This window comes from Bos javanicus, chromosome 11 (assembly GCF_032452875.1).
Source record: "Bos javanicus breed banteng chromosome 11, ARS-OSU_banteng_1.0, whole genome shotgun sequence".
Classification (NCBI taxonomy): domain Eukaryota; kingdom Metazoa; phylum Chordata; class Mammalia; order Artiodactyla; family Bovidae; genus Bos; species Bos javanicus.
Window position 1 is genome coordinate 21,380,733 of NC_083878.1, and position 24,731 is coordinate 21,405,463.

The following is a 24,731-nucleotide window of genomic DNA, read 5'->3' on the forward strand; positions in this document are numbered from 1 at the left end:
ATCCGGAGTAAGCATTTCTATACTTAGCAGAATGTAAGATCATAAAAATCATGTAAGTAATGTTATTATTACCTTATTGTTATTATCTTAACCTTTTATTTGTTGAAAATGCTTTTTTCATTGACTCAATAAATAAAACTGAACTTTAGAAGTGCTCCATTTTCTCCACATTTCTGTTTGCGCTTAGCTTTCTGATTTGCCATTTCAAGGGGGAAAAGCATTAAAATTTCTTGAATACTTTTTACATACCAAGCATAAGCTGTGGTAGGTACCTTACCTACATTTATTCATTTAATTCTCAAGACAGTCCTGTGAAATATTATCCTGGCTGTATTATGGATGAGGAAATTGCTACAAAGAGGCTAACCAACTTGCCTGAGGTTTTAGTACTTGTAGGAGAGTTGCTAGGATTTATACCCTACCTGACTCCAAAATTGACACCCTTTTCATGGTTGGAAGGTGACAATAAAAATCCAAGTGTGCATTCCTACATGACCAGGCTTGACAGCTGAAGACGACTCTCGTCACTATCAGTGTGCTGAGTTTCTACCATTGTAGGTTTTCCTGCCCCTGGAAATACCATAATCTCCTTTTTCATTATATCATCCAAGAATATTAAAAAAAAACTTCTTCCCTTTCAAAGAAATATTCAGATATGCTTAATTATTACTCTTTTTATCATTACATTTTTTTAAGGGAAAAAAATAACTGAATTTCTTCAACATCCTTTCTTGCATGGAATTCAAAGAATTACTGATCAACACTGTCTTTCACATGCATAGCTTGCTTTTAAAGTAAATCTCTTTTTAATCAAAGGTGTTTGAATAAATAGTAAGTTGCAGGAACACTTGCAAACAATAAATTGGTTGCTTTTTTATCACTATCAAGCTTCAGTATGAGTGATATAAAGAAGACCCACTTTTCCCTAGACAAATGGGGCCAAGGTGCCTTAAGTTGTGTACACAACAGTCTTCTAGTAAAAGAGTTTTGTACATGTTCAAGAGCCTGGTTTTGCAAACAAAAGAAACATCCAAGGGATCAGAGATACCATTCATAATAATTTATAGCAAATTGAATATACTCTTTGTGTATTATTTAGTTGCAGGCTCTAGCCTCTGAACTCAAAACTGGCTTCACAGAAGCAATGCAAGAACTGTCAAGAATTCAACATGGAGAATATGCTTTGGAAGAGAAGGTTAAGAGCTGCAGATGTTCCATGGAAGAGAAAGTTACTGAGATGAAGAATTCATTGAACTATTTTAAGGTAGGTCCTTCTTCTATTTCCCTCCTAGAGATTTCTGGTCATCTTAACAGAATTTAAAAAAAAAAAAAAAAACTTGCCTTTTTGCCTAGCAACCAAATACAAGAATTTTCCTCTGGCCCATTCATTAACTTTCATGGGAAAATATCATATTTTACTTAGTTGGATCTCTATGTCAAAATTAGAAGCTACAATAGAAGTAAAGTTTTCATTTCTCATTCATCATTTACTATGTATTAAAAGTTTTCTGTGTACTAGATATTATGTTATATACTTTACCTTCATATACCAGATTAAATACATATCAATTCTTATTTTTTAGGAAGAGCTAAGCAATGCCATGTCAATGATCCAGGCCATCACTTCCAAACAAGAAGAAATGCAACAGAAAATTGAACAGCTTCAACAGGAGAAGCGAAGAGAATCTCGAAAAGTTAAAGCCAAGTGAGTGTCTGACCAAAAAACTGACCAAAGGCAAACGTATAAGCCACGGCTCATAGACAGGCACCAGAAACAGCTTTCCCTCTATTGGTGGACAGCTGGCCACTGGGCTCCATGGACCAGCATGTGAGAGAGGTTATGCAGCACAGAAATGAATGGTGGGACTTCTCTGGCAATCCAGTAGTTAAGACTCCGTGTTTACAATGCAGGGTGCAAAGGTTCAATTCCTGGTGGGGGAAACAGGAACAGTAGCAGAAAACACACTTAATGTAACTGGAAGGTAAATGAAAATGACATCAAGTGGCATGTAGAATTTAACTGTAAAAACGTAAAATAACAACTAGAAAGTTAAAGTGTTAGTCACTCAGTCGTGTCCAACTCTTTTTGACCCCGTGGACTGTAGCCCACCAGGCCCCTCTGTCCATAGAATTCTCCAGGCAAGAATACTGGAGTAGGTTGCTATTTCCTTCTCCAGGGCATCTTCCCGACCCAGGGATTGAATCTGGGTCTCCTGCATTGCAGGCAGACTCTTTACCAACTGAGCCACCAGGAAAATAACAACTAGAAAGATATATTTAAATTATGATTTTTGTGCTAAGATAGTGGGGTCACCAGTGATTTTGTTAGATTTCTGAAATTTCTCTAATACTATTATTATTTTACTTTGACCATTGAAAATAAATTTTGTTAAACAGTATCCCAACCAGGCTGAATTAAGTAAAGCTTCACCACTAAGTAGACATAATCTTCATTGTTACATGTTTTAATATGATCAAATTTCAAATATAACTAATATTTGTGTGACCCTGGAGAATGGTTCAGTGTTTTCAATCGAGTACCTGCTCCTTCCTGCTACCTTTGTGTTGCTTTGTGAAGAGAATGTAAATTATCCCAAGAAATTGTTCCTGCTGTAAACTCTGTAACAGGGAAGCTAGCAACAGAAAAATAAGAATGTAGATATTATAATTAGAAGGTGAATTGTAGGTATTTGGTGATGAGTTGCATTGACTCATATGAATTGCTAGTATTCAACTGTGTTAAATTTACAAAAACTGCAATTTTTTATGGTTCAGAAATTTTCTTGACCTGTTCTGAACTCTTTTCTTACCCCATCACTTAGTAAGAGCCTTTTTTCTTTTCTTGTGTTAGGAAAACTCAGAAAGAAGAACATGGATCACAGGCTGGACCTGCTCAAGCACAAGGAAGTCCCTTCCGTTCCATCAACATCCCTGAGCCTGTTCTTCCAAGTGAAGATTTTACAAACCTTTTGCCTTCTCAGGCCTATGAAAAAGGTACAGTTCACACATCATATTGAATTAGCCAGGTAGTTCTCCCTTGGTTCCTAGGACTTCAGTAACATTGAGAATAGGCTTATAGCCTCCATCTTTATTAGATGAAAATGGTGTTATTGCTCAGGATTTTTGCTTTTGTAACTGGAATGTAGAAGAATTCAGAGGATCTAAGAGATGGAGAGAGTCTGCCCAAATTTAAAAGATTTACTTTTGAGGGAAAATACTAATCTGGGTATTCTAAGTTTCAAACGGGTTGGAAATAAGTTATTATACAATAATACTATACGAGCTGCCATAGAAAAAAAATTTTTAATTATTCACTGTAATAAATTGTTTTATTTTCTACATTACTTCTCAATCCTTACCTCTCTGCACAGATGGAAAATTGTGTTCTTTTTTTTTCCAGCAAAAGTTTCACAGATATGAGAAAGTTATATCTGCTCTAACAGGCAGGCATTGATGTCAGTGATAACCTAATTCTGTACTCTCCTTTCTCTGGAAAACGGATCTGGTGGTGTTTGTGGGCTGAAACAGCCACAGCCACATCACTGAAAATAATCAGAAAATATCTGTATGTAGCAGTCCTGAAGAAAATGGCTTTCCAATAGACGTTGCTAAGCATGTTTGCTACATCTTTGTATCCTCAACAATATAAGCAAGCACCTTATATGCAGGAGCATGAATGGAGATACTAACATTGTTTGGATAAATTTTCCTGTTTTTTAGGTCTCATGTTGAAAATTTCCAAAAGAGGCTCAATAAATTCTAGACCAACTGTAATCTCCTCAAGAGCAGGACTGGTGGTTTTCCACCCTTATGGTTTAAGAAACAATGTAACTCATATATTCAAAGATAACAAATCTGCTTTGGATAATTTAAAAATCTTAATCAAGTGGCTTTTAAGTGGTATTAACTTCAAAGTACAGATTTGCTTTTTTATTTTTTATCCATTTGAGTAGTTATTTTAGAGACTCAATAGGTGCAGCCTAGGAAAACTCACTTGCTCCATCTAGGGAATGGGTTCATCACAGGTGGCTCTGTGTTTTTTGCTCCATGGCATAAACAACACAGCATAAAATGAAGATGTTGTTAGGGAAGAATGTAGAATGGGCTTGGAAGGTAGAAGTCAGATCAGAGTTAAGTCTGGGACAGCCGACCATATGCACAAGATAAAAAATTAAAAGTTATATTTGCAAAGTGCCCAGATGCATGGCAAATTCTACTTCTTTTGTTATTATTTAGGCATGGCTTATATAATATAGTTTATTCTACCTAGTTGCTATACAAATTTGGGGATAATATGCCATAGTAAGACATTCTGGATATGATTGGTGATAGTTTATGTTAAAACTTGAGGTCAAAGGACCAAACTTTCAGAAGGGGTTGGCTTCAGTTCAGTTCAGTTCAGTCGCTCAGTCGTGTCCAACTCTTTGTGACCCCACGAACTGCAGCACGCCACGCCTCCCTGTCCATCACCAACTCCCGGAGTTCACTCAAACTCACATCCATCGAGTCAGTGATGCCATCCCGCCATCTCAGCCTCTGTTGTCCCCTTCTTCTCCTGCCCCCAATTCCTCCCAGCATCAGAGTCTTTTCCAATGAGTCAACTCTTCGCATGAGGTGGCCAAAGTACTGGAGTTTCAGCTTTAGCATCACTCCTTCCAAAGAACACCCAGGACTGATCTCCTTTAGAATGGACTGGTTGGATCTCCTTGCAGTCCAAGGGACTCTCAAGAGTCTTCTCCAACACCACAGTTCAAAAGCATCAATTCTTTGGTACTCAGCTTTCTTCACAGTCCAACTCTCTGCTGCTGCTGCTGCTAAGTCGCTTCATTCGTGTCTGACTCTGTGTGACCCCATAGATGGCAGCCCACCAGGCTTCCCTGTCCCTGGGATTCTCCAGGCAAGAACACTGGAGCAGGTTGCCATTTCCTTCTCCAATGCATGAAAGTGAAAAGTGAAAGTGAAAAGTCGTGTCCGACTCTTCGAGTCCCCATGGACTGCAGCCTACCAGGCTCCTCCGTCCATTGTTAATTATAAAATGGTGCCATTGTTATCCATTGACCCCAAACTCAGTATCTTAAAATAGCAACATTCATTATATCACAGTTTCTCTGAGTTGGGAATCTTTGCACAGCTTAGCTGAGTGCCTCTGGCTCAAGGTCTCTCATGAGGTTGCAGTCAAGGTGTTGGCCACCCGCTACCCTTCCTTCTATCCATCCATTCATCTACACTTTCATCCATCCATTCACCTCAAGCATTGATTTAGGTGGTGGGATGTCATAATGAACAAGAATTTCTAACCTTCAAGGAGCTGTTGTTCTGAAGGAAGCAGACAATGAACAAGACAAAATATGTAGTATGTTAGATAGTAATCAGAAGACAAATAAGGAAACACGGGTATAATTTTAGAGAGGGTACCAGGTAAAGACCTGAAGGAAGTGAGAAAGTAGGTTTATGGATATCAGAGTGGAGAAAGGGACCAGCCCCAAGGTACCAGGAGGAACATCACTGATGTGCTCAAGAAATTGCATAAGACCAGTGGGGCTAAAAGCAGAATAAACAGGGAAACAATAGGAGATGGGTTTTTTTAGAAAAAGAGAAAAAACAGCAGGCAGGGGAGGGAGGCAGATATTTTAGGGCCTTAAGATAATTCTAAGATCTTTGGTCTTTGCACAGAAATGGGGAGCTGTTGGAGGGCTAAGCAGAGGCTTGACAGGGTCTGACTTACATTTTAAAATCATCCTTCTGGCTCTGTTTAGCATTACCATCCTTACCATCATAGTTACGTAATCATTTAGCTCTTGCTGTGTGCAGTTTAGAAATGTTATCTTATTTAATTCTTATGGCTATCTATGAGTTAAGTTGGAGACGGCAATGGCACCCCAATCCAGTACTCTTGCCTGGAAAATCCCGTGGATGGAGGAGCCTGGTAGGCTGCAGTCCATGGGGTTGCTAAGAGTCGGACATGACTGAGAGACTTCACTTTCACTTTTCACTTTCATGCATTGGAGAAGGAAATGGCAACCCACTCCAGTGTTTTTGCCTGGAGAATCCCAGGGACAGGGGAGCCTGGTGGGCTGCCATCTATGGAGTCGCACAGAGTCGGACACGACTGAAGCGACTTAGCAGCAGCATGAGTTAAGTATTAGTTATATCTTTGTAGAAATGAGAGACTAGTACTTGCCACACTCTATTGTAATTTTTTTTTTTTTTTACTGCTCTGGCTTCCCCAGTAGAAGGTAAGCCCTGTGAGACTATCCCAGTTCTTAGTTAGTAGAAGGTGCCAGTCTATGTTAGCGGGATGAATATTGATTGAAAGCTTTCCTTCGTCTGCAGCACAAGAGACCAGATCCATGCACGTAGGAGACAGCAATGTGAAGGGAATGATGGGTCCTGGTAAGTGGCTCTTCTTCAAGTTCTCTTTTCTTCTAACAGCCTCACCCTTTCCCTTCTTCTACCTTTCCTGCTTCTACGCCCTCAGTCCCAAACCAGGCATGAAAGAAGTCAGGCAAGATAAAGCACTATGTTTTTAGTAAGATTCCAAGATGTATGCTGGAGTAGGTCAGCAACTCAGAGGGAAGGGGAAGGGAAGTTGAAGACAAAACTGGTCTTCTTAGTTCCTTCAGGCTTGTTTCAGTTACCACTGAACTAGAACTTGCTGAGAACTCACAAGTGCAGGTGGAATGACATTTACGTTTTCTGTGGACCACACATCTTATAGTTTATGTAATTTAAAAGTTATCTAGGAGATAATTCACCAGAATTTTATAAATTATTTCATCTCCCCTCCCTCCCTTCCTCCTGCCTTTTGGAAATATACCATCATCAGGGCCAAGGAGGACAAATTCCAAAACACAACACTGTCTTTGGTACCCTTCTTCCTGCTCTTTCTGTGTTTTCTCCTCAGGTGTGCTCACCTGAAAGGAAGAAATATGAAGAATCAATACATATAACTATAAATTAGTTTTGTTATTATATTTTATAAAATAAATAATTTATAAATTAACTAATTTATATTTTATTTTATAAAATTTATTTTTTTAAAGTCATTCAGTACAGTCTGTGTGCCAAGAATTAAGTATATAGACCAGAAACAGAGAAAGGTGATCCTTTGTAACTGTGGAGACTTTTAATTCTTAATTGATATGTTTAACCCTCAAAGGATAGTTGTACCCAAGCAAAGGCATAATATTTTTGAGTTAGTAACAAATATAATTAAAAAAAAGTCAGAACTTGATGGCAGATGTTATTTTTCAGGAATGACCCCAACAACTCCAGAAGCAGAAGAAAACCTTAAACCTTGCCTCTCAGCTGATATCCAACCCAAGAGTCATCTACCACCTGGTGTGTGGAGGCAGCCTAAGGAAGCTAAAGACTGGGGTGAAGAATACGTCACAAAAGACCACCCAGATAAACTCAAGGAAGTGAGCCAGGGCAGACATAGCTCCTTGGAAAACGTTTTATGTGAAACTTCTTTAGCTGGTAAGTCCAAAGGGGCAATGTAGGCTGAAAATGTAAAAAACAAGAAACCTAAGGGCTGGAATCCTTGCAATTTAGATGCAGTGGACCTATGAGACAATTGAGCTTCTGGTTTCCTTTTGAGATGAACAAACTGAAGTCTTTAGTGGTAAAGGGACTCACCTGAGGTCACACGGCCAACTGGGACTACCACCTTGATTCTGGGTATCCATGACACTTAGTATTGTACCGATCTGGGAGAAAAGGCATAAGGTTAGTGGAGAAGAAGGCAGAATTTTGTAATGGATTTATTCAGTGATATGGAATGTTCAACATATGAATCTTGTATCAGGGGTTCACCACCAAAATGTCAAATACTGCAATGAGGTCTGTTTTTCCCTTCCTCCTTTTTTCCCTCTTTATTTTCTTTCTTCAAAAGATAAATCATCACAGAGCACTTAGCACATGTCTGACAATGGCAATTCCAACTGTTGTTTTTAATTAATTAATTTTAATTGGAGGCTAATTACTTTACAATATTGTAGTGGTTTTTGCCATACACTGACATGAGTCAGCCATGGGTGTACATATGTCCCCCATCCTGAAGCTCGCTCCCACCTCCCTCTCCATCCCATCCCTCAGGGTCATCCCAGTGCACCAGCCCTGAGTGTCCTGTCTCATGCATTGAACCTGGACTGGCAATCTATTTCACATATGGTAATATACACGTTTCAATGCTATTCTCTCAAATCATCCCACCCTCACATCCTCCCACAGAGTCCAAAAGTCTGTTCTTTACATCTTTGTCTCTTTTGCTGTCTCACATATAGGGTCATCATTACCATCTTTCTAAATTCCATATATATGCTTTAATATACTGTATTAGTGTTTTTCTTTCTGACTTACTTCACTCTATAATAGGCTCCAGTTTCATCCACCTCATTAGAACTGATCCAAATGTGTTCTTTTTAATAGCTAAGTAATATTCCATTGTGTATATGTACCACAGCTTTCTTTATCCATTCGTCTGCCAAAGGACATCTAGGCTATTGTAAACAGTGCTGCAATGAACATTGGGGTACATGTGTCTCTTTCAATTCTGGTTTCCTCAGTGTGTATGCCCAGGTGTGGGATTGCTGGCAGTTCTATTTCCAGTTTTTTAAGGAATCTCCACACTGTTCTCCATAGTGGCTGTATTAGTTTGCATTCTAACCAACAGTGTAAGAGGGTTCCCTTTTCTCCATACCCTCTCCAGCATTTATTGTTTGTAGACTTTTTGATAGCAGCCATTCTGACCAGCATGAGATGTTATCTCATTGTGTTTTTGATTTGTATTTCTCTGATAATGATTGATGTTGAGCATCTTTTCATGTGTTTGTTAGCCATCTGTATGTCTTCTTTGGAGAAATGTCTGTTTAGTTCTTTGGCCCATTTTTTTGATTGGGTCATTTATTTTTCTGGAATTCAGCTACATGAGCTGCTTGTATATTTTTTGAGATTAATTATTTGTCAGTTGCTTTGTTTGCTATTATTTTCTCCCATTCTGAAGGCTGTCTTTTCACCTTGTTTATAGTTTCCTTCATTGAGCAAAAGCTTTTAAGTTTAATTAGCTCCCATTTGTTTATTTTTGCTTTTATCTCCATTACTCTGGGAGGTGGGTCATAGAGGATCCTGCTATGATTTACATCAGAGAGTGTTTTGCCTATGTTTTCCTCTAGGAGTTTTATAGTTTCTGGTCTTACATTTAGATCTTTAATCCATTTTGAGTTTATTTTTGTGTATGGTATTAGAACGTGTTCTAGTTTCATTCTTTTACAGGTGACCAGTTTTCCCAGCACCATTTGTTAAAGAGATTGTTTTTTCTCCATTGTCTATTCTTGCCTCCTTTGTCAAAGGTGTCCATAGGTGTGTGGATTTATCTCTGGGCTTTATATTTTGTCCCATTGATCTATATTTCTGTCTTTGTGCCAGTACCATACTGTCTTGATAACTGTAGCTTTGTAGTACAGTCTGAAATCAGGCAGGTTGATTCCTCCAGTTCCATTCTTCTTTCTTAAGATTGCTTTGGCTATTTGAGGATTTTTGTATCTCCATACAAATTGTAAAATTATTTGTTCTAGTTCTGTGAAAAATACCATTGGTAGCTTGACAGGGATTGCATTGAATCTGTATATTGCTTTGGGTAGTATACTCATTTTCACTATATTGATTCTTCCAATCCATGAACATGGTATATTTCTCCATCTATTTGTGTTATCTTTGATTTCTTTCATCAGTGTTTGATAGTTTTCTATATATAGGTCTTTTGTTTATTTAGGTTCCCTCCAACCCTTTTATAGGAGGTAATTTTTAATTTTTTATTATCAAATACATGAAAACTGAATAACACTAAAAGTTTTATTGTGAAAATCAGTAGCACTTTAAATTCTTTTGACATATTTTTTTCTGGTGCTTGTTTCCATGTTTTAAAAAGAGTTTATGCTGCTATTTTTTTCTATTGGTACATTGCATGCATGCTAAGTTGCTTTAGTCATGTCCAACTCTTTGTGAACCTATGAACTGTAGCCCGCCAGGTTCCTCTGTCCATGGGATTCTCCAGGCAAGAATACTGGAGTGAGTTTCTGTGCCTCCTCCAGGGGATCTTTCCAACCCAGAGATTGAATCTGCATTTCTTATGTCTCCTGCATTGGCAGGTGGGTTATTTCCCACTAGCACCACCTGGGGATACACAGACCTGTATAATATGAGAAATATATTGGGTTGGCCAAGAAGTTCTTTTGGGTTTTTCCATAAAATCTTACAGAAAAACCCAAAAGAACTTCTTGGCCAATCCAACATTAATATTTCTAATAATAGAAATATTATCTCATAAAGTTCTTTCATACACCTTTTCAGGCAATACCCACCCACAGAACCACTACTCTGACTTCTGTCACCATAAATTAGTTGTGTCTGTTCTTGACTCCATAAAAATGGAATATTACAATATGTAGTTTTTTCATGTCTGGCCTCTTTCTCTCAACATAGCATTGCATGTAATTCATTCAGTAATTTATTCCTTTTTATTAATCATATTGAATGAATTTACCATAATTTGTCCATTCTCTTGTTGCTAGACATTGGATTGTTCCAATTTAGGGCTACTATGAATAAAACTGCTATGAACATTCTTGCACAAGTCTTTTTTTTTTTAATGTATGCCCTCATTTCTCTTGAGTGTACACCTAGGAGTGGAATCTTTGGATTATAGGATAGGATTATGTTTAACTTTAAAACACCAGCAGTTTACCAGTTGGAACATTTTATACTCTTACCAGCAATGTATGAAACTTTGCAGTTTTTTTACATTCTTCTCAGTATTTAGTATGATCAGCCTTTTAAATTTGAACCATTCTGTGGGTGTGTCCTGTGTCATATTGCAGTTTTAATTTGCACTTCCCTGAAGACTAATGATGTTGAGCATCTTTTCATATGCTTGTTGACTATTTGTATAATTTCTTTTATGACGTACCTATTTAAGTCCTTTGTCCAGTGTTTAAATTGGGTTATCTTTTTATTCTCTATTAGTAGGGTTTTTTAATATATTTTGAATATGAGTTCCCTGTAAGATATATGTGTTGAGAATATTTTATTCTATTCTCTGCCCTGCCTTTTCACTTTCTTGGTAGTCTTTTGATAATAGATATTTTTAATTTTAATGAAGTTCAATTTATCAATTTTAAATGTTTAAAATAGTTTGTGACTTATGTGCCCTTGCAAAATATTTTTGCCAGTTCTAAGGTTATCAAGATATTATACTATGTTTTCTTATAAAAATCTTTATAGTTTTAGCATTCACATTTAGGTCTATGACTCATATTGAATAAATTTTGCTGTGTGGTATGAATCCAGATTCATTTTTTTCCCATATGGGTATCCAGTTGCTTCAGCTCCATTTATTGAAAATGCCTTCCTATTCTCACTGAAATGAATAGGAAAAGCCAAGTCATCACATATATGTGGGTCTAACTCTAGACTCTAAGGCTTCCCAGGTGGTTCAGTGGTAAAGCATCTGCCTGCCAATGCAGCAGATGCTGGAGACATGGGTTTGCTCCCTGGGTCTGAAAGATCCCTTGGAGAGGATAGTGGCAATCCAGTCCAGTATTCTTGCCTGGGAAATCCCACGGACAGAGGAGCCTGGTGTTCTACAGTCTATGGGGTTGCAAAAGAGCTGGCCACGACTTAGGGACTAAAAAACAAATTCTACTCTATATTCTTTTATTCTGATTAGGAGAGAATTGACATCTTGACAGTACTGATATTCCAGTTGAAGAACATGGTATATGACTCTTTTTACATGGGGGGTCTTCTTTAATTTTTCTTAGCAATGTAACAAAGTCTATCACTGAAATTTTTTTAAAACAGCATTTGCCTTAGAGACCTCTGCTATCCTACTGTATTCTGACTCACTGCACTGCTGCCCTCCTGGGACTTCCTGTGAATTCCCTTAAAATTCCTCCTATGTTAGATTTCTATTCAGGGTTTTGTGGAGGTTTTTTTTTTTTTTTTTGCATATCCTTCTCAGTTTCTTGGTTTACTACTTGTTTTGATGGAACACATAGCCTGGTAGGTTCCACATAATTCATTGGCTATTTAGATGAATACAAAGTCATTTTCCATTATCATTTTGAAGCAATTGTTCCACTGTCTTCTAAATTCTAATGTTGCCAGTGAAAAATCCAATATCATCTAATCCCCAGTCCTTTGTATGTTACCTGATTTTTCTCTCTGGTAACTTTTAGGATCTTCTCTTTACCTTTGGTGTGCTAAATTTTCACAGTGATTTGGTATATTTTACAGTGATGTGAGAGTTTTTTTTTCATTAATTATACTGAATGCAAATGGGCCCTTTCCTCTGGAAATACATGTCCTGGTATTTTTTGTATTATTAATTTGATATCTTCTCATTCATTTTCTTTCTTTTCTCTGAAACTTCTACTAGTTTGATATTGGATCTCCTGGACTGATTTTCTCTATTACTGCCTTTTTTGGTGGGGAGGGAAATGGAGGCAGGTGTACAGATTTCCTTGACTTTGTCTTCTCCTCTTTTAAAAAAGCCAAAAAGTTTCTTTTTTCCTGGATTGTTTTTAAAATATAGGATCCTGTAATTATTAAGCGGGCAGAACATTTTTGGTAACTCTTTGAGGATATTAATTATAAGATTTTTTTTAAAGGTTTCTTTTTTTTCCCTGCATTGTCTCTATTTATGGTTCCTCCTTTTACAAATGTGTGTATACTTTTTTCTTCTCTTTCTTTTATGATGTAAGATTGATTCAAGTATCTGAGGATTCTTAGCTAATTATTCATATCCAGGAAAAAGGCCCTAAATAAAAAGAAACCTAAAAATCCTGTGTTGGTCAAGCTGATCAATAAGTGGGCTTCTTATCTGCTAATCAGGTGGCAAATTACCGTTTTGATTGGTTACCTCTGTATGTCAGTGATTGTAGACCTTTTTCACTTGGGCAGCTCATTCCTCCAGTGGAAGATCCTCTGGTCTCCAGTCTGGACAGTGTAAGTCTGGCTGCTGGCACTCTGGGACCTGCAGGCAAAGAGGCTGAGAGGAGTCTCACTCTTTTGTATGTGAGCCTTCTTTGAGTCCCTTTGTTTTCATTTTAGCATTTCAGCTCTGCTCTCTGCTGTGTCTGATGTTGTTAGTTCAGATACCAGAGACCCAGGCTTCTCTAGCTTTTCTTGTTTCTCCTGGGGTGGAACTGAGGAAGTCATCCAGCATGGGTATGAGGAACTGAAGGTTCAGCTTCACTGAATGTAGACTGTTTCTCCTGTTTATAACACTGCCTCTTACTTGTACTCTCTGTGATGTCTTGGTGTCTCCAATCCTTGAGCCTTTCTGCTTCTCAGCTGGTTTCCCATCCACAGATGAAAACGCTGAAGTAAATGGTTTGGTGCCCTTTGCTCTGCTGAATTAATGACCATGCCTCCACTCTGTTTTCCATCTTCCAGAAACTTGCTGGTGTCTCTATTGCTTTCAATACCTTTTTATTGCTTTCTATCATTTAACAGGGTCTCAGGGAATAGTGGTTAACAAAAATTCCCTCCTTGTTTTGTTTTTAAAGCTAAAAGACAGACTGTGGCTCTAGAACTGCTTGAATCAGAGAGAAAATATGTCATTAACATCTCTCTGATCCTGAAGATCAAGGCAACATTCCAGGGGTCAGATGGAAAGAGGAATTCTAAAGAGAGAAGGTACCCATGTATTCATTGCCTTTGCTTTTCAGATTGATTAAAATTTAAGGTAAGTTGTTTATTGTTTCCACTTTGGGAATTCTGGTACTTATCAAGAGCTCCAGATATAGACTTGGAAATGAGAATAGTCAGTGACCGCAGGTAACCCCTGGCAAGTCTCAACTTTTGACTTCCAGCAGATAAGAAAATGAGTGGAGTCTCTGGGGCTTTCAGTGGTCCTGGCATGTCTGTTAAGAGCCTAAAGGGAAAAAGTGCAACAGTGAGGGAGGTATTCCTGTCTGTTGCCATCTGCATATTCCACTGGAAATCCTGGAAGAACCCCTGGAACCACTTCTCATGGGAGCACAGGAAATGGATGGGAATGGAGATCTGAAGTGGCCATTAGATAAATGATGCAGGGCTTACATAGCTGTGAACTTGGACCTTTCTTATTATTTGTTCAGGAAATCCTGGTTAAGGTATGAGCCGCATGTGAGTGTAGTCATGCTGTGGGGCAGAGCTTCCATCGGGCCTCTAATGTGTTACAGCAACTTGCTAGTCGCCAGGTTACCACATTCCCCCCTCTATATCTGTTCCAAAACGTCAGATTTTCTCTGCTTCCCTCTCTGCTGAGAGAAAGCAGGAAGGAGAAACTTACGATTTGGTGGGGAAAGACTACTGTCATAAAGATGTGATAATCCAGATCCACCGAGGAAAAGGCCAAGCCAAATAAATGAGAAGTCTGGATGATGGATGACTAGAGACAAACACAGCATTACCACTTTAAGTATTCTACCAAGGAATATGCACTGGTGGTTCGTGAAGTTGTGGGAAGCCTGAACTGTATTTTCCAGATCCATATCACCCCTACCCCCAATTTTACTTGGCTTTGCAGCTGCCAGCAATAAACCCAATCACCAAAACACAATGTACATCCATCAAAGCGACTGATGTGAGAAAACGTGCCATGACAAACCCACAATTACTTCACTATTTGCAAGAATTATTTCACTGCAAAACCTAGATAAAATAGAAAGCTGTAAGGAGCAGAAAAGAACATGACACTGAAAGCTGTGAACAGTAGACGCTCTGGACTGGGTTTTACTTTCTGTGGCCACCTAGATCCTTGCTGGCTCTTCCCTTTCTGGCCACTTGATTCCCCCTTCTTCATCCCATCCAGCTTGTCTGAACCTCCCAGATTACCCCTTCAGCCCTCCGAGAAGTCTCTCTGGCCTCTTGCTATCTTGCTGGTGCCGAAGATTTGCTCAGTTCACATTAAAACCCAACTAAAACCCAGTCTACCTTTTGATGTGGCTTTGCCTCCACATCTATGAGTCTAAGCCAGCAGTATCTCTTTCTACTCTCTGAAAATGTGGGGATGGGGTAAGGAGAGTGAAAGAGAGGATTGTTTGCTCCAGCATACAGTAATCAGGCTCCATGTTGGGTACTTCATTTACTTCATGAAATCTTCACAAGAACCTGTGAATCCTACCTGATAGATGAAGAAACTCAGGTCCAGTGAGGTTTGAAGTCACATAACCAACTGAAGCCAGAGCTCAAACCCAGGCCTGTCTGATGCTCTTTTAGCATCAAACTGCTTCTCTAAGGACCATGTGATTTCAAAGATACCACCTTGACTGACAGCAATATTCCAGTGCCTCAACCAGAAGCTGACTTTGTCTCTTCCTGTTTCATAAATCAGGCTTCTCCCTTAGCTGCCCATTTGTCCTTACTTCAGATCTCAGCTGACCCGTCAAATAGAGGAAGATTTTTAGTTCACAGAAGCTCTTTTCTACTTGCCCTCTCTTCTACTGCTCATGACCCATTACTAAGGAAGAAGTGGGCCTTCCCCTAAATCCTGAGATTAAAATAATTAAAACTATCATACCTTCCTCAAGAAAGTAAGTTAATGGTTATTTCTCATATCCATGACAATGCTATTTATGTTAGTTATCTGCCAAGCTAATCCTCTTTTTTGTTTTCATTGCCCAAGAAGAGAAAAGCTTCAATTCAGTATTAGTGCTAATATGAAATCTCTGGTTCTGAGCTTTGCTGTGCTTAGTCACTCAGTCGTGTCCTATTCTTTGCGACCCCATAGACTGTAGCCTGCCAGGCTCCTCTGTTCATGGGGATTCTCCAGGCAAGAATACTGGAGTGGGTTGCCATGCCCTCCTCCAGGGGCTCTTCCCCCACCCAGGGATCGAACCCAGGTCTCCTGCATTGCAGGTGATTCTTTACTGCCTGGGCCACCAGGGAAGCCCCTCTGAGCATTGCAATGTCACCCTTTTCCTATTGTTGTTGAGTCGCTAAGTCATGTCTGACTCTTTGTGATACCATGGACTGTAGCCCGCCAGGCTCCTCTGTCCATGGGACTTCCCAGGCAAGAGTACTGGTTGCCATTTCCTTCCCAGGGATCAAAGCCAAGTCTCTTGCATCTTCTGCACTGGCAGATGGATTCTTTACCACTAAGCCACCAGGGAAGCCCTACTCTTTTCCTACCTGAGGTTAGAGCTTCATCCTCCTCCTTAATTAACTGTTTCTTTTTTCTAAGCTTTCTGAAGCCTCCACGTGTAGCCTCTTTATTTAAATAGATAAGTGGAATGAAATACAGAACAGAATGAGATTATTCCTCTTCTCTATTGGCATTTTTCCTCCCATACAAAGATGAAAATTACCTTATGAACATTTACCTTTCCCATCACAAACCACAAGCCTTCTGCATTTTCTGCCCTCATTGAAAAGTCAGCTGGGGGTGAAAACAACACCCACAAATACATACCTGATGCTCAAACCTGAGGGTGCCACGTCCTCTCAAACCTATAAAATAAAAGTTTAGGTTTTCCCTAGAAATACATGAAGTGCTCAGAAGTCTCTGCAGGCTGCTTCCAGCCAGCCCTGCCCCTGGCTGCAATCGGCTGCAGGAGCAAAGGCTGCCAGTGGAAGCCTGAGGGGAAAGTGTGGGCTGTTGTCCACTGGTAGGAGGATCACAGATGTTGGAGTTCTTGTTTTTTTCTGCCATGTTTCACCCACACAGAGCCACTACCTCAGGCTTGAATAGTCCTGCATGAACCCTTGTCAGGAGGGGCAAAGTCAGCCCCACAGGATTTGCCGGTTAGCCTTAAAAGCTGAACCCCAGGGCTACATCCTCCAAGAGCTCAACAAACTGTATGCTTCAGATCACCACTAGGTGGCACGTGTTTTTATTATCAATGCCTCATCTTGCAGCTGAAGCTCAGGAGTTGTTTTGACCTAAGTTACTAATTTAAAACTATAACTGGATGTTCGTTGATTGCTTTTAGTTTATTTCCTTGCTTAAGTACTGTCTTGCAGGCGTTGAAATTACTTTGAAGACTTTAGAAAGAATAAACTTTTCATGTTGCCATAATCTCACCCCCGGTTAGGAACAGAAAATAAATTGAGCACTTAACATTTTTGTCCTAATGAAAAAGTTGCTTCTGGGAGTCAGGTTAGGCTCCAGGCAAAACAGTGAAATAGGTTAAGTGTGTCTATACTTCTCGCTTCTTTTTCCCTCTCCCCATTTCCTGGCTCACCTCCTCTGCACTCTGCCCTAATTTCGAATACTATCCTTATTAAATTTAAAAAAATCTAAAGCCTGTTTTCAATATTTGGTACAGAAAGTGAAAAATGAAAGTTAAAGTTGCTCAGTCATTTCCAACTCTTTGCAACCCCATGGACTATACAGTCCATGGGATTCTCCAGGCCAGAATACTAGAGTGGGTAGCCTTTCCCTTCTCCAGGGGATCTTCCCAACCCAGGGATCAAACCAGGTCTTGCATTGCAGGCAGATTCTTTACTAGCTGAGCCACAAGGGAAGCCCAAGAATACTGGAGTGGGTAGCCTATCCCTTCTCCAGCAGATCTTCCTGACCCAGGAATCCAACCAGGGTCTCCTGCATTGCAGGCAGATTCTTTACCAACTGAGCTATCAGAGAAGCCATTTGGCACAGAATCCACCTCAAATCATCACTCTTCATGTAACTCACATGCTTCCGTGAAACTTAATGAGGGTATTAGCCTTTTGTGATCCCCATCCTAAAACCTTACACTGTCACTCCAGTGGACTGTCCACGAGGCAACCTGGACTCCAACTGAGTTACCAGCTGTCCAACTCTGCAAGTACACTGGTCATAGTGTAACAGAAGACAGCTTTCTTGAAAGAAAGGACAGGACAGGAAAGGAAGGAAAAAAAAAAAAAGGAGAGGAAGGAAAGAGAGAAAAAGAAGAGATAAATCAAGACATTTTATACAACCTACACTGACCACCCATCACAATCTCAGATCTCACCACTGTGCCCTAACATCTCACAGTGTCACGCCAGGAATATTACCTGCAGTCACTGTCAGCCTCTGGGTGGGGAGAAATCTTTCATGTCTAGGTCTCTTGTGGGTGCAGTGTTTCACTCTTTCAATGTGATCAGGTCTGCTTTCCTCCGTCAGCTTTATGGTTTCTCCCAGTTAGACTGTCTCCTAGCCATGCCTCCAAATTCCCTCTGATGTGGACAGGGATTACTTAGGTCTTCCGAGCCTGTTATATCAGGCCAGGAGGCCTCTCCTCCTGTGCTTAGGGATCAGTGGGCTTCACATACATGGAGACTCAAGGCACAGGGACTGGAGGGGTTGGCAGACTGGAGTAGAAAGAATCCTTGTCCCTTTTCATGGGAGGCTGGCATTTGTGTGTCTACTCTGAGCTGCAACCACAGGGGAATTTTCTTTGCTTGGAAATGGGCTGAAAACACCTCCTTCCAAACTGATGTTCTTCCTACTGTTCTCAACAGAGGTCTGCTTGTTTGGGGGTGGCAAAGTACCCCAACTTGTAGTCCTGGCTGCTCTCACCTTTTGAGACAGATCCATATTCTGCCTATGGAATGTGTTCTCTGCTTTTACTTTAGATAAAAGAGATAGAGGGCAGAGGGTGGGAGAGCAGGAAGGGGCTCAGCAAAACTGGGACTAGCAGGCCAGACCTATGGCTCGCCCTTGAGTTCTTTTCTGCATAAAGCCAAGAACTCTCACGTGGTGGCCTGTCCCAGGAACCTGCCTGAGACCTGGGACATGACCATCCTCTCCTGCCTCATTTTCCTGCAACCTCTTTACAAAGGATATTAGTAAATCTATTTTTTACCTAAAACAAAAGAATCAAGAAAACCAACCAAACGAACATGAAAAACCTTGTGATCTTGAAAGCACAGGGGAACCTACTTTCAGTTCCCCCAGACCCCAAGCTGGAGCTGACATCCTTGCTGTGGCCCAGCAAGGCTCTACTCCTGTTTCTTCCTTCCTCACTCCTTCAGGCCTCTGCTCACCCCGCTTCTCCATCCAATCCACCATCCAGTCCACCTTCTCCTTCCTCCCATGATTCTCCTTCTGACTCTCCTCTCCATCCCACCCTCCTCTGACTTCTCTCTTCTTTCCTTCATTTCCTCTGAAATAAATGAGACACACTGAGATAGAGGGCAGAGGGTGGGAGAGCAGGAGGGGGGCTCAGCAAAACTGGGACTAGCAAGCCAGACCTACGCTGTAGCCTCCTCTGGCAAGACTCCATGCATTCCCAGATTCCTCTTAGAAACTGAAGGAAAGGGGAAAAGTAACACTTTTATGCCCTCATCCCCTGAACTTTCAGCTTCCAGCTTTAAACGAAATTTCCTCCTTCTCTAACTAAGTACAGTTGGTAGCTACGAATGACCAAGTGCCACCTTAGTGCTGTCATCTGCAGCATTAATTAGAATAGATGATTTGCATATCAAGTGGGAAGAACTTTAAAACATGAAAAAGATCACCCTTAAAGTTTTACTGTCATCTAAATAAGTGTGGAGAAGGCAATGGCACCCCACTCCAGTACTCTTGCCTGGAAAATCCCATGGGCGGAGGAGCCTGGTAGGCTGCAGTCCATGGGGTCGCTAAGAGTCGGACACAACTTCACTTTCACTTTCACTTTTCACTGTCATGCATTGGAGAAGGAAATGGCAACCCACTCCAGTGTTCTTGCCTGGAGAATCCCAGGGACAGGGGAGCCTGGTGGGCTGCCGTCTATGGGGTCGCACAGAGTTGGACACGACTAAAGTGACTTAGCAGTAGCAGTTAGCAAATAAGAGTGTACCATTTTGCTTTGAAAAGGCCACTCAAGCGAAGTGCTCTTAATTAGTTCAATACACATTTGAACAGGAGTCATCAGTAAAGGGGTCTTTCTGTGGTCTGAGGTTACCTGCTGTGAGGCTGACAGTGACAAATTTTTTTTTGAATAGTAAAGGCAGACCTGTGACTCAAAATATTTTGAATGACTGGGAAAACTGGACTTGTTCCGTATGTTCTTGAAGAGCCTTTTCTTCTCTACACCTGGTTTGTGTCATCCTGTCTCTATTCTGTTTCAAGCCTCTTCCCTGGCTCTTTACGGTACATTGTCCAGCAGCACCTGGATTTGCTTCATGCTCTGCAGGAAAGGGTCTTGAAGTGGCCACGCCAAGGAGTCCTTGGAGATTTATTCCTTAAGTTAACAAATGATGAGGTAAGTTTTTTTTTTCTTAATCCTTTATAAACTTGAATTACATGCATCTGTGTCTTCCATGTCCATTTCTCTTAATGGAGAATCTAGAATCAGTGGATTTCAGAGTCCGAGGAGATCTAACCTCCTTGTTCTACAGATAATGAAATAAAGTTCAGAGAAAAAACCATGGTTGAAATTACCCAGCTATCTAGATATTTGTAGATCTGTGGCTAGAACCCAAGTCTTTTAAGTTCCAGTTCATCATTTTTATGCTGAACTATAACTGCCCCCATTGAATATGATGTATATGTATGTGTGTGTGTGTATATATATATACATGCACATATATCCATCTATACATATAAAATACATATATGGGCATTTGTATATATGTATATGCTTTCACACACAATTTCATTTTTTAAAGATTTTAAAAAATGTGATGGGTAGCTATTTGTCTAGAATGTTTTTTGTTTTCACTTTCTTGGAGAAAGGATGCTAAGTTTTTAAACTCTGTAATGTTCTTCAAAAAAAAGTATGATTTAGGTCACAATCTGCAAACTCAAATGCCTACAGGGCCAGCAGATGACATTAGTAAGTAGAAATGAGCTGAATGTAATACAATGTGGGAATACTACTGGGAAGTGAGCTTAAGTGGAGCACATATGCTTTTCTATAAGGAATAGCTGCTCAGCTTTATCCAATTATTATGCAGGAAAAAGGACTAGAGTTGCCAGATCTGGTATTTTAAGAGAAATGGAAAGTCCAGAATTTTGTGTGAAAATTTATTTTTAAAATATTACATGGGTTAATTGAAATTCGTCTGCAAGTCAGATTTTACCTTCAGTTGACCTCTGTATATGAATGATTCATAATACAAGTTTACAAATTATTTACTTGTATAGAGTGGATGTAATGCCATCCCTCTAAACTCACTTTTACTCATTTGTATTCAGTGTGCTTTCTTGAGCTGAGAATTGTTATACCTATGGGAAAATAACTTTGAGAGGTGAAAACTGTTTTCCTGAGGGGATATTCCATAGGTGAATAAGAAATTAGTGGAGAAAGTCGAGAATTCCAGATCTAGACCCTCTGAGGTGAGTTGGAAGAAGTTCCTCATTTGGATGTAGATGATTGAAGCAGAGAGTAGTTAAAAAACAAAATTTGCATTTTTATCATTTAACTGTTTAAAATATTTTTTCAACTTACATGGCACCTTCTTTCTGCTTTGGTTTATCATTTCACTTTCATTAAAGCAGGGATACTGAGTTTTGGTTTCCAAGTCCATAGGACTATTTTCTTTAAAACCAAAAAGTTTTTTTAAAGATGAATAAAAAAACAAAACAAATATTACTGAACACATTTAATGAATGATTAAAATAATCTCTGCAAAGTACTCCTTTAAATATGCATGAGTCCGCCTGCCAATGCAGGAGATGCAAGAGATGTGAGTTCGATCCCTGGGACAGGAAGATCCCCTGATGTAGGAAATGGCAACCCACTCCAATATTCTTGCCTGGGAAATCCCATGGACAGAGGAGCCTGGTGGTCCATAGTGCATGGGGTCCCAAAGAACTGAACATGACTGAGCAACTGAGCACAAACAAACATGCATATTAATTATTATCATTCCTGTCTCCAGGTTCTTACCATGACTTTTTCTGTTTGTTTTCAAGAATAATTTTTTGGATTATTATGTTGCTTACCTGAGGGACTTGCCCGAATGCATCTCTTTGGTTCATGTGGTTGTTCTGAAGGAGGTAAGTTAACTCTGTTTGCATTCTCCTTTGGTTACATGTGTGACTACATTATGTTGCTCACCTTTCCAGAAAACACAGCACATGTACTCTGAGCTTGTTCTCCAGGCTGGGGAATGGCTTGAACAAGGCCACTGACTCTCCTCCCTGGGGTTCAAGGAGCCACTCAAGGATCAGTGCCATTGCTTTGGGCTTTGATCTTCCTTACTGAACTTCTGTTCCATTCCACTGGAAATACAGACAAAGGAAACAAATATTCTAACCAGAGATCCTCAGGCTGCAGTTTGCAACCTTAACGGTTTTGGGCTTTATAGACTTAGATGTATTAATCTGAATATTAAATTCATGTCATAGTGTGTCTGTCATTTTACAAGATTATAAAATGGCTCTAGTCATGTTGCTTTAAGTGTTGCTACTGCAGTGATATATTAGATGCTCAATAAGCACATATACATACAAAGCAATTCTAGTTATTTTAGGTCAATAGAAAAGAACTATATCAGAAGCTCTAAAGCTAAGAGTTAATTAAGTTTCACAAGAGGTGAGAGGCTCTCTTAACTTTCTACGTCAACCTCTGACTGTTCTCAACCCGGTATAATACCTACTGTATATTAGCACTCAGCAAATATTGAGTCAGCCTAAAAGTTCATGGGGGTTTTTCCATAAGATGTCACAGAAAAGCCCAAATGAACTTTTTGACCAACCTAATATTTGAGAAAGGAGAAAGGAAGGGAAGGGACATGAAGAAAGTCCAGCATGTTTCCTGTTGCCAGTTTCTCCCTTCTTCATTCTCATGAGGTTCAAAGCACCTTTAATGCCTGTTGGTAAAAACATTGTACAGATTACTTGCTGAAGAACCTTAACAAATTTAGTCAACTCAAGTCTAATTTACTGAGTGCTCACTTTGCTAAGATGGTGTTGGAGGGTGGGGAGGGGAAGGGGGTGGTTTGGACACTTGGGTAGATTCTAAAGAAGAATATGACACACTCTTTGTTAGCAAAGAGGTGTCTTCTTGAGCATGTCCCTGAATAAGTAGCCTCTCCAATGACAGATCAATGTTTCGTGACACTCTCCATGAAGAAAATGCTCTAGTAAACCCTTGCTACTCTAGTGGAACTGACCTCAGTTTTGCAGCCAGAACTGGAGGCACACTAAAGACTGACTCCAACTTTCTTTCATTCAGGGTGATGAAGAGATTAAGTCTGACATCTACACATTGTTTTTTCATATAGTCCAGCGCATCCCTGAATATCTGATACATCTACAGGTAGGCATGGCTGGTCAAGCTACCAAGCTGATTTTCATGCTAAACAGTTGTTTTGGGCTTCCAATGAAAAGACACCATAAAGGGTCAAGGAATCATTAATATTTCTAAATCTAAAAATCTAGATTTTTATGATTACCCTATCTCTACCTTGTGGTATGAGCTAAAATCTCATCCTCAAAAGTTTTTGGCTCATGAGGCCAAAAAGGAAATTCTATCTTTATTTACCAGCAATTCACACCTATGCTGATCCAGGATCTTTCTAGGGCAGCTCCTGCCAGATCCTGGGAACCTATTCAGTTCCTTCCATCTTGGTTCCACAGCCATCTAAATTCACCTCCACTCCCAGCCCTACCCCTTGGGTACCTAAGAAGTATCTATACAGGCTCCCCACTTACCTCTATTCTGACTACTTTCTTTTGACTTGTGTCCAAGGGTCTATCTACCATACCTTGCTTATGTCTTGTGTCATGAAAAGAAGCATGGAGAAGCTGATGAGCTGACATCTTCACACCATTTTCCTATAGGCTTGTAGCATTTTAGAGGGAGTTGAGTTGAGAGAGACTCAGCAACACCCCTACCAGTCCCTCTTCTTCCCACTACCCACCTGTTCTGGTTTAATTGATGACTGATTTTTCTAAGGAATTCAATGAAAGTATCTCAGAACTGCTTGGAATTTGTCCCAGGTAGAAGTAGCCCAGTATTAATATTAAAAAGACTTTCAATTGTATGTGGCTTTATATTTTGAAATCATTATTTCATAATAATTATCTAATTTAATCTTCAACTATCCCATGAAATCGGTATCATTATTAACACTTTAGATAATGGAGAGACAAAGAAGTAATTTGCCCAAGTTAAGATATTTGGTCGGTGGAAAAAACATAGGCTTGAAACCCAGGTCCTGCAAGCAGTGTGTAAGTAAGCAAACAAGAACCCGGAGTCTACTCTCTGGCTTGAGTTCAAATCCTGGCTTTGATCTTCATTAGATGTGTGACCCAGTGAAGATTATTTAACTTCACTGTGCCTTGATTTCCTTCTTTGTTAAATGGAGGTAAGAATGGTACCTATCTAACTGGGTTGTGGTAAAAGTTAAATGAGAAAATAATGTAAAAGATTTAGTGCTTGGCAATGGGAAGCACTCAGTAACTGTTCAGTTCAATTAAGTTCAGTCGCTCAGTCGTGTCCAACTCTTTACAACCCCATGGACTGCAGGACGCCAGGCCTCCCTGTCCATCACCAACTCCCAAAGTTTACTCAAACTCATGTCCATTGAGTCGGTGATGCCATCCAACCATCTCATCCTCTCTCGTCCCCTTCTCCTCCCACCTTCAATCTTTCACAGCATCAGGGTCTTTTCAAATGAGTCAGTTCTTTGCATCGGGTGGCCAAAGTATTGGAGTTTCAGCTTCAGCATCAGTCCTTCCAATGAACACTAAGGATTGATCTCCTTTAGGATGGACTTGTTGGCTCTCCTTGCAGTCCAAGGGACTCTCAAGAGTCTTCTCCAAACCACAGTTCAAAAGCATCAATTCT

At 39.9% G+C, this 24,731-nt stretch overlaps 1 protein-coding gene across 3 annotated transcripts in view; it reads left to right on the top strand.

Annotated features, from left to right (window-relative positions):
• The first annotated feature begins 1,036 nt into the window (after positions 1-1,036).
• ARHGEF33 (Rho guanine nucleotide exchange factor 33) overlaps positions 1,037-24,731 on the top strand; it is a 41,171-nt gene continuing 17,476 nt past the window's right edge. For all 3 annotated transcript variants that reach the window (XM_061432140.1, XM_061432141.1, XM_061432142.1), the window contains exons 1-9: positions 1,037-1,264; positions 1,584-1,705; positions 2,852-2,994; positions 6,334-6,393; positions 7,255-7,479; positions 13,569-13,698; positions 20,063-20,195; positions 21,851-21,934; positions 23,115-23,198. In XM_061432140.1, coding sequence (XP_061288124.1) covers positions 1,145-1,264; positions 1,584-1,705; positions 2,852-2,994; positions 6,334-6,393; positions 7,255-7,479; positions 13,569-13,698; positions 20,063-20,195; positions 21,851-21,934; positions 23,115-23,198 — 1,101 coding nt within the window. In that variant the 5' untranslated portion in view covers positions 1,037-1,144. The remainder of the gene's footprint in view (positions 1,265-1,583; positions 1,706-2,851; positions 2,995-6,333; positions 6,394-7,254; positions 7,480-13,568; positions 13,699-20,062; positions 20,196-21,850; positions 21,935-23,114; positions 23,199-24,731) is intronic.